The sequence below is a fragment of the Rhododendron vialii genome, chromosome 1a (genome assembly GCF_030253575.1).
Source record: "Rhododendron vialii isolate Sample 1 chromosome 1a, ASM3025357v1".
NCBI lineage: Eukaryota > Viridiplantae > Streptophyta > Magnoliopsida > Ericales > Ericaceae > Rhododendron > Rhododendron vialii.
The window spans coordinates 6,331,343-6,341,806 of record NC_080557.1 but is presented as its reverse complement, the minus strand read 5'-3'; the positions used below and the strand labels follow the sequence as shown (position 1 = coordinate 6,341,806).

Genomic DNA, 10,464 nt, shown 5'->3' with positions numbered 1-10,464 from the left:
AGAAAAACGACCGTACAAACTCATCCGCCCGAAAGTCCTTCCTTGTGTAGGGGTACATTCAGATTATTCTTCTCAATTAACATTGGAGACTCCATTATTGACTTTCTCTCTCCCATGAGAAAATTTTCAAGGAGAAGGACCCTCCATTATGTTCATGTAGAGTTTTGCCAAGTAATAGTGATTTTTGCACTTTCTAAATTAATCACTCCAATTTTTATTTTTAGCGTGTGAAGTTACAAATGAAGAGAGAAAATTACAAAAATGATATTTCTTGATTGATTTTCGTATTCCCATTTCTTATTACACACTTCCTCACAATCCAAATGGGCTTTAAATGTGTACATCAGTACATGTATGATGTCAATTAGATTAGTTGATCTTGATAATTCAAGTACAGTAAATGAACAATGAGTCAATGATGAAGAAAAAAAGCAGATTCCTCTTGGGGGGCCCACACTCATCAGCCTCCAGTTTCCAACTAGCAAAACTTTGGTGAATATCAATCAGCATTCACGCGTATCACCCTTTGGTTTTCTCTGTGCAACACAACTTCATTTTCCACAGAGCAAAAAAAATGGCCGAAATATTCCTTGGTGCTTTCGTTAACGTGCTAGTTGATAGGTTAGCATCCGGCGATCTGTGGAACTTTGCACGTACGGAGCGGATTGGTACTCAGCTGACGAAATGGAGCAGCATGTTGGCACAAGTTCAGGCGGTGGTTGCGGATGCTGAGGAGAAACAAATCACGAATCTGGGTGTTAATTTGTGGCTCTCTGATCTTGAAGACTTGAGTTATGATATGGATGACTTACTGGATGAGTTCGCTACCGAAGCTTTGCGACGGAAGGTGAAGGAAGAGCATCGAGCTAGCACTAGCACGGTACGTGCACTCATACCTAATTGCTGCACAAGTTTTAATCCAAGCATGTTAGTGTCTGATTTTAGAATGAGGTCCGAGATGAACGAGATCAGTACAAGGTTGCAAGACCTTTTTAATCGGAGAATGGGGCTTGGCTTGAAAAACATTGCTGCAGGGTGGTGTGGTCAAGCTTCACAAAGACAACCCACTTCGCCTTTGATAATTGAGCCTTGTTTGTATGGTAGGGATAATGATAAAAATGCGATAATAGAGTTGCTCATGAGTGAACAGTCTGGTGATAACAAAGTTGGTGTAGTCCCGATTGTGGGTATGGGTGGGGTCGGCAAGACCACCCTTGCTCAGATGGTCTATAAAGATGAGATGGTAGACAAGCATTTTGAGATGAAAGCATGGGTCTGTGTATCAGAAGTGTTTGACATTGTTGGAGTGACAAAAGCGATTCTTGAGTTTGTCACTTCCAAGACCTGCGAGTTTAAAGCCTTGGCTCAAGTGCAAGTTGAGCTACAAAAGGCTTTGGCCGGGAAAAAGTTCTTGATTGTTCTTGATGATGTGTGGAACAAAAACCATGGTGACTGGAGTAGTTTAAAGAGTCCTTTCAATGATGGGGCCCCGGGAAGTAAAGTCATTGTAACAACACGCAATAGTGATGTTGCATTTACAATGGCTGGACCCAATAAATATCACTCCCTAAAGGAACTATCCGAGGATGAGTGTTGGTTAGTGTTTGCACAACATGCATTTGAGGGTAGAAGTATGGATGCAAATCAAAATTTGGTTTCAATTGGTAAGGAAATTATGAAAAAATGTAAAGGTTTGCCTTTGGCAGCTAGGACACTTGGTGGCCTTCTACGGTGCAAGTTGACCGATGATGAATGGAAAGGAGTATTAAAAAGTAAAATATGGGAGTTATCAGAAGAGGAAAGTCACATTCTTCCAGCTTTGAGATTAAGTTACTATCACCTCCCTTCGCATTTGAAGAAGTGTTTTGCATATTGTTCCATTTTGCCCAAGGATTACGAATTTGAGGAGGAGGAAATAGTTTTCTTGTGGATGGCAGAAGGCTTAGTTCCGAAGCAAACAGGGGAAAGGCAAATGGAAGATCTTGGTTGTGAGTACTTCCATGAATTGTTATCAAGGTCATTTTTTCAACGATCAAGTAGTGGTGAACTATTTGTTATGCATGACCTCATCAATGATTTGGCTCAGTTTTTTGCAAGAAAAACTTGTTTTAGGCTGGAGGAAATTGAAAAGCTGAAAGAGAGTGAAGGAGATGAAAGTATCAGTAAAGCTCGACATTCATCCTACTCACGTGGGTATAGTGATGGCATAAAGAAGTTTGAGGCCTTTCACAAAGCCAAAAATTTGCGAACTTTTTTACCATGTGGGTCTAGATATCAAGATAAGTCCTACTTGACTAGCGATGTTCCCCTTCGTCTGTTACCGAGTCTCAAACGTTTACGTGTGCTTAGTTTGCAAAGATATCTAATAGGTGAACTTTCCAATTCGATTGGGGATTTGAAGCATGTGAGGTACCTTGACCTTTCATGTGCCTTGGTTTTAATGTTACCAGAATTAATAGGCACTCTTTACAACCTACAAACGCTAATTTTGAGAGATTGTAAAAATCTTAAGAATTTGCCTGCAAACACTAGCGACTTGATTAGTTTGCGTCATCTCGATGTTACTGGTGCAGATTCCTTGCAAGAAATGCCACCAAAAATTGGAAAATTGAAAAGTCTCCAAACTTTATCAAACTTCATTGTTGGCAATGGCAACGGGTCCATGATAACTGAGCTGGGCAGCTTGATTCATCTTAGAGGGACACTTAGCATATCAGGGTTGAAGACTGTGACAAATGCTCCAGATGCGAGGAGGGCCAACTTGAAGGATAAACAAGGTTTAAATGTGCTAAGGATGGAGTGGAGTAACATCTCGGATAATTCTCACAATGAAAATGTTGAATCACAAGTGCTTGATATGCTAGAGCCTCACAAGAACTTAAAAGAGCTTTCCATTAATGGTTACGGTGGCTTCACATTCCCAAATTGGATTGGGAATTCTTTGTTCTCCAACATTGTCTGCTTGAAGTTCCAAAATTGTGAAAAATGCACTTCCTTGCCACCTTTGGGGCAGTTACCCTCGCTTGCAAAACTCTACATTCAAGGAATGAAGGCAGTAGGTAATGTTGGACTTGAGTTTTATGGCTTGGGTCCCGCAAATCCTTTCCCAGCTCTGGAGATTTTATCCTTCAAAGACATGCCCGAATGGAATGAGTGGACTCCTTTTGGAGTCGAGGAGGGAGCTCAAGCATTTGCTCGCCTATCAGAGCTCTCCATTGAAAGATGTCCCAAGCTTTCGCACGAGTTGCCAAGAAATCTTCCTCGGCTGAGAAATCTGGATGTGAAGGAGTGCCCGGTGTTGGTGGTTGCATGGATCCCAAGCCCTTCAAAGCTGAATGATGTGTGGAATACGCTTCACTTTGACTCACTCGTGTCCTTGTGTCTAAAAGATGTTTCGATTGCCGACTCATTGGGTAGTTCAGAAGTTGGTGATCAAGTAGTGCTCAAAAACTCAAGCCATAGCCTCTTGAACTCGCTGACTTCCCTCGAAATGGGAAATATTCGGGGTCACACATGCCTACCCAGTTGGGTTTTTCAAGGGCTGACGGGAATCCAAGAGTTATTTCTCTGGCGTTTCGAAGAACTCACAACATTGTGGGACGACGAGGTGAGACTACAAAACCGTCTCCCTGCCCTCCGATGTCTCACTATTGATGGTTGCCCCCAACTTATTTCCTTGTTTGCAAGAGAAGAAGGAGATAACCTCAAATCTCTTCAAGAGCTTTCCATCTTACACTGTCCACGCCTCATCTCTTTCCCTGTCTTGCCGTCTACGCTGAAAGAGCTGCAGATTTATGACTGTGATGGGCTGGTGTCCCTACCTGATTTGACGTTGCTGAATAATCTTGAGAAGCTGTGTATTGATTGCTGTCCATCCCTGCCGTACTTAAGTTCCGGAAGTGGGCTCCCGCCCGCTCTCAAAAAACTGCAGGTTACTTGGTGTGCAGAACTAAATTCGCTAATAGCAGATGAGGGGATTAAGATCAATTGTCCGTCTCTTGAATCTATTTTTATCTATCAGTGTGAGTGCCTCAAAACCCTACCAGATGTCATGCAAAATAATAATGGTCTCAAGAATCTCAGTCGACTGGTGATATATGGGTGTGGTAATCTGGAGTCCCTTCCGGAAGGATGGTTTCCCACAACCAATTTCAGGTATTTTGATATCTATAGCTGCGAGAAACTCGAGCACCTTCCAAACCACGCGTACAACAACAACCGCCTCGCTTCTGTTGTAGAGCTGTCCGTACGTGGTTTTCCTGCGGGTACAGGACTCCTCTCCCACATTCTGGATGAAGGAACTTCCTCCAACTTAACCAACCTCACTAAACTTACCATCTACTATTTTGACATCGGTAAGCTGTGTGGCTTGCACCGATTGTACTCTCTCAGAGAACTCTCCCTTGAGAATTGTGATGGGGTGAGCTTTCCAGAAGATGGGATGTTGTCGTTTCCCTCCTCTCTGGTCGTTCTGGACATCCAGAGCTTCCCAAATCTGGAGAAGCTATCTTTCAAGGACTTGGAAATTCTAGTCTCTCTTGAACGACTTGAAATCAGAAACTGCCCCAAGCTCACGTCCATTTCAGAGCTAAGACTGCCTCCCTCGCTTTCGAAATTGTACATCGGTTGCTGCCCCAAGCTCGCATCGTTTCCGGAGCAAGGGCTGCCTCCCTCGCTTTTGTGTTTGCGGATCATAGAATGTCCGATACTGAATCGACAATGTGAAAAGAGGAAAGGCCAATATTGGCGCTTCATTGCACACATTCCTGAAGTCATGATTGACGAAAGATTCGTGTGTGACCCAAGCAGCTAATGGCCCAGGTTTGTTAACTTTCCCTTTGGCATGTTAGTTCAACTGATTTCGCTACATCATCGACCCACTGCACATGTACCACATGATATCTGCATATATGTACGAGCAGAGATTGTAAAAATTAAAATGATGCAAACACTGTTCATGATTCTACTACATTTTTTTCGGCAACGGAATTACATATTTAGTGGTGCAATGAACACCAAATTGAGATTATTGCTTGGGTAATACTTTGCAACAAGAGGAAGAGAGACGGGATTCAATGCTTCCAAACTTAATGTTTTCATTTTGTTTCTGCCCAAACGTTCTAACTTGTCAGTGGAGATTCCTCAATGTTCATGTTCTTTATCCTGTGATTCAAGACATGCCCTTGTAAGAAGTTGTTTTCATGGTTGCTTTTCCCGTATTAATCCTCGTTTTCCATTGTTTGCATGTATAGATGGACTCAGAACAGAGAGTCAGCCTTGTTCTTATGACAGCACTGGAATGCGCAATATCTTTCTTGTTGGGTGCTGTCACTTCAGAGGTTCCCAGCTAGATACCTATGCAAATTCCAGAACCACCTTAGAGGCAAGAAAGGATGTTGGGAAGTCTCTTATCAAGGCGTCTTTATTCCGGTGCAGTCATGGGTTTCCTTCTTGCTGCAAATGGCCTTTGGTTTTGCACATATGTAGTACGGCGATGATTGGAAGCGCGCACCAAGTGTCAATAACAGCTATTTCTTGTACAGATTGTTCAATTTTATTGTGAGATTTGAAAAGAGTGGGTGAATTTCCATTGGAGAGGAGTTTTCACTCCGAAAAAGGCAAGAGTATGTGTGGTGTTATTGTATATAAGATCATGGCTGCACTTAGGAGGGGGTTATTCTTTAAGCCCGGTGGTGATCTCACCTTCGAAAGGAAGTCCTCTTTGTCTGTAACTGGTTTCAGCCTTGATGGGTTTTCTATGGTCCTGTTTTTGGCAGAGGAAGTGGAGGTATTCATGGAAAAGCTGCTGATGTTGGTGCCAATATTACAGACAAGGTCGAGTAGAACATCTCCGAGGAGGATCCTAGAATCGAGCGGTATGATGTAATATGCTTTTGTGTCTGTTTGGTTAGAAAGAGAATGGTAGAAAGAGATGAAAAGATTAAAAAAAAAAAATAAAGTTGACTTTTCTTTGGTTCTCTGACCAAGAGAATGATAGAAAAGTGTGAGAATAGGAAAACTCCTGTACAAATTACTTGTGTACGTAAAGACGTCATTCACTTTTCTTACAAAAAAACAGAACATTATTGTGAATGTTGTGCAAATCGTTATCTGCATTTTAAATTTCACATTTGCAGGAGCAACTTTGGAGCAACTTTGGCAACAGGAGCAACTTTGGCAAACTGAAATCAAAACGAACCCATGTAGCTTTTGATTTTCATTGAATTATGATCATTTGTTAGGGGAAAAAATACAGATGGAGGGTTTCTTAGTTCTTACCGAGATGATTTCGAAATGGGATTTTAATGGCAGTGGTTGCGGAATCACAATAAAACCAAACGTGCTAAATCTGGGATGGAGGTTTGCCTGTCTATAAATTCTTTGATTCTAAAATTGTTGATTCGAACATCCAATTATAAAAAGAAAGGTTCTTGGAAATTCATGTCATCGATAAATATTCGAACTTTGCTAGGGAACAAAACTGATGGAGGATCTCTTACCGAGATGGATTTCCTAGAGATTCCTCCGAGAGATTTGGAAGTGGGATTTTGTGGGTAATGGTCGCCGAGTTCGGGATCGAATCTAACTACCGCCAAACGTGCAAAACCTCAAAGTGACCGAAAGTTTGCCTGATTCGTTATGGTCTGAATATTGAAAACAAATAATAACAGTAAGTAATATAACAAGCCATGCAATTCTAAAAGATTGCTACAGTAAAGAACCTGGCATTGAAGATGGTTAGTTGTTCAACCAACGTTTAACACTTAGATTCTCTCTTGCAGAGAAGATCGCAGACGTTGCAAGAAAATCGTAGACGTGATAATGTACGCACATGTGATTTTTTTGTGTGCGCAACAAAAGTGAGAAGTTATATTGATGAAAGTCTAACGACATAGCGTTGATTTACTACCTCTCAAAAGTTGCCTTGATTTTGTGTCAACAAAATAAGGGCGCCGCTATTCGCAGCATTCTATTTTCTCCTATTCGCAGCATTTGCGATCGCTCTTTAAGTTTAAAATGAAAATGCTTTCAAGAAAATAAACATTCTTTTTCCTTTTTAATTTTGTCACTTCACTTTTCCTCTTTTTTCACTCTCCGTTATCTTTTTCTTCTTAATCAAATGAACCTTTAGAGACGTTACGTGACTTCATATTATTTTCCTATATATGGAGGCTGATGCTTTCTCAATTTCCTTCTTTCTTTTCTTCCAGGTGATAGCTGACAATGATCGTGATATTGCTGGTATGGGATATGATCTATTCGTATCCTCACGCAAAATCAACATGTGCTGCTCTTGTTTTTGGCTCCATCGCCTCATTTGGAATCAACTATTACTGCAATGCACTATCTTTGCTCATTAGCTTTTCAGGTATCCTTGTTTGTTTGCGCATCCCATGAGTGCGTCTAAGTGTTTGTATACATGTGTGGGGCATGTGGGTCCACCTCTTGTGCTAGTGTAGGTGCTTGTGTATGCATGTGTGTATTATTTTGACGATTTGTGTTTGAGTGAGATGCTATTCGTACCCAAAAACTCAGAAAATGAGTGTGTAAGCGTGTCTGCAAAATGAGTATCACTGGCATTGTCAATTCACACCCGTCTCTTTTCTGGCTAGTATCGAGCTTGTTAGTCGTTGCTGTAAACTTGAAGGAAAATGCTAGCAATACACAAAAAGGCACAAAGACTTGCACACATGCACATTTTGGGTACGAACCTAATGAGTGCGTGCAAGGGTTTTATGCACAATAACGTGGAAAAAATTGGGAGGAAAAAAATTGAATAAAACAATACCGTGGAACACTGCCAAACCTTACCCCACGTTGGATCACAAAATCCTTTCATTGCGACTTTTTATGAGTTAAATTTGGTATGCAATGCACTGTCAAGGTCTATAGTCATTTGACATCTAGATTTTCGAGACTGAATTTTCGACGTGAGGAGAACGGGACGTTCCATGGTCCCATTTGTTAATTTGATCCTTTTAAGGTTTTGATGTTTAACCGCTAAAAATAAAGTCGAGTTATTAATAAATCATATTGCCTTGAGATATAAAATGAACGTGATCGTTCATTTATATCGAGACAATAATGATTCGAAAAACGGAATTACCAATATTTCACCAGCCGAATTATTTACGTGAATGAATTGCACAATGAGACTCGTGAAGGGTTCGAATCATCAAATAAAAAAATAATACAAACCCCATGTGATGATAAGTCATGCTTCTTTATGAAATTTTGCACTTTTAAGTAGAAACAACTCTAATCGCGACAAATATACAAGAAAAATTACAGCTAAAAGAGATCAATACAAAAAGGATGAAGTCTCTAACTTCCATGGCTATTCTCGTAGCTTTTGGCATTTTGCACAGAAGTAGCACATTTTATCAACCAAAAGCCAAAATTCCATGAATAATTAATTATTATCAATGGTACCAGGGAAAAAAAAAGATTGCTAACCATAAACCACAAAATTTAAAGTACTTCTAAATTAATGCTCCTAAATTTTAAACCAAATTTTTTTTCACATACCCCACATTCTCTTGGGGTTCCATCACCTTGTGTACCGACACTTACTCCATCACACGTTCATTTGGGATTCAAGACTAAACGTCTAAGAAAAAAAAAGAGAGACTAAATGTATGAGTGTCTAAATATGTGATAGGGAAGGGTGTTGGGGCACTTTGTGTCTTTGCGATGGTGCCCCAAGACGATTGAATGATTAATTACTCGCAAGCAAACCTCCATTCACGGGATTTTTGCCTCCAAAATACAATGTGCTTACAGAATAACAGTTATTATCTTGTCACAAAGTGCAAGTCAAGCGAACCTCCTTTTTGCCTCCTTCCTTATTTCTCTCATTATCTTTTTAAATCTGTCAATAACTCCTCTGATCTCTTTGTGTTGCACGCCTAAATCCATCCAACTCATTTGCAAATTTTGACAAGCAAAAGGTTGAATCGCTTTGCTGAATTTTGTCCTAAAGACTTCTGGTTTATTGAACTTTTGGTACTTTCTGATCAACTTCAGAATTTCATCATTGATGTGTGTTCTAGTTTCGAGTTTTCAAATTTCAAAGGAATTGGTGATCTTGCTCAAAAGATGGTTGAGACCCGAAGAGATATAGGGTATCCATTGGTATACAAACTATTGACGTTGGCCTTAGTTTTACCTGTTTGGACTGCTATAGCAGAGAAGGCTTTTTCTGCTACGAAGATTGTGAAGAATCTACTTCGTAACCGGATAGGTGATTAATGGATGCATGATAGTTTGATTTTGTATATAAACTTAAATAAATAATGGATCGATATTTTCAAAATAACCACTATAAAGAAGATTTGCCATTCCTAAGACACCAGGGCTCATTCGCCCAAGAGGTCCATCCTTTTCTTTGGGAAAGGCGAAAATGGAGATTTTATTAATCGGTTGCAAAGATTACAACCTTCCTGGTGTGGCTATAGATTCAGCATATTCTTCTCAACTAACATAGGAGACTCAATTATTGACTATCTCTCTCCATTGAGAGAAATTTCTAGGAGGAGGGCTCAAAACCACAACCACAATCACCAATCTCCTGGACTTGAGTATTCAATTTCTCTTTCATTGGTATTTTCTAGGAAGAAGAAGATAGAAAAACATTTGGTGAAAGACTAAAAACTCCGTTTGGTGAAGACCTGTCACCATACAGGTATAGCAGCCATTGGTTTCTCTGTGCAACACAATTTCCTTCTCCACAGAGCAAAAAAATGGCCGAAATATTTCTTGGTCCACTCATTAAGGTGCTATTTGAGAAGTTAGCATCCGGCAATCTATGGAACTTTGCATGTAAGGAGTGGATTGATACCCTGTTGACAAAGTGGCATGGAAGAGGATGTTGGAGCAAGTTGAGGAGGTGGTTGCAGATGCCAAGGAGAAACAAATCACTGATCGTGATCGGGGAATCAAATTGTGGATTTCCTTCTTGCTGCAAATGGTCTTTGGTTTTGCTCATATGTAGTACGGTGATGACTGGAAGCACAAAGTGTCAATAACAGCTCTTTCTTGTACAGATTGTTCAGATTTTATAGTGATATTTGAAAAGAGTGGGCGAATTTCCATTGGAGAGAAGAGTTTTCACTCCGAAGAACGCAAGAATATGTTGGTGTTATTGTATATAAGATCATGGCTGGCACTTTGGAGGGGTTTCCCTCTTCTTTAAGCCCGGTGGTGATCTCACTTTCGAAAGGAAGGGCTTTTTGAATCCGTAACTGGTTTCGGCCTTGGTGGCTTTTCTATGATCCTGTTTTTGCCAGAGGAAGTGTAGGTATTCGTGCAAAAGCTGCTGATGTTGGTGCCGATATTATCGACAAGGTGGAGAGGAGCATCCCCGATGATGATCCTAGAATCGAGCGGTACGATGCAATATGTTTTGGGTCTGTTTTAAAAAGTCTCCCACAAATGTTTCATGCTAGTAAAATGCATGCAAGA

At 40.5% G+C, this 10,464-nt stretch overlaps 1 protein-coding gene across 2 annotated transcripts; it reads left to right on the top strand.

Moving 5' to 3' along the window:
* The first annotated feature begins 489 nt into the window (after positions 1–489).
* Positions 490–7,590, top strand: LOC131299749 (putative disease resistance RPP13-like protein 1). 2 transcript variants are annotated; one of them, XR_009190816.1, is made up of 3 exons: positions 490–4,821; positions 5,253–5,876; positions 7,212–7,590. XR_009190816.1 is itself a non-coding variant. In XM_058325333.1 (2 exons), exon 1 carries the CDS (start codon positions 575–577, stop codon positions 4,811–4,813), a length of 4,239 nt encoding a protein of 1,412 aa, XP_058181316.1. In that variant the 5' UTR covers positions 490–574; the 3' UTR covers positions 4,814–4,821; positions 5,253–6,093. The 2 variants fall into 2 exon arrangements, 1 of the variants encoding a protein (XP_058181316.1); XM_058325333.1 differs by lacking the exon at positions 7,212–7,590 and having other exon boundaries at positions 5,253–6,093.
* The last annotated feature ends 2,874 nt before the right edge of the window (positions 7,591–10,464 follow it).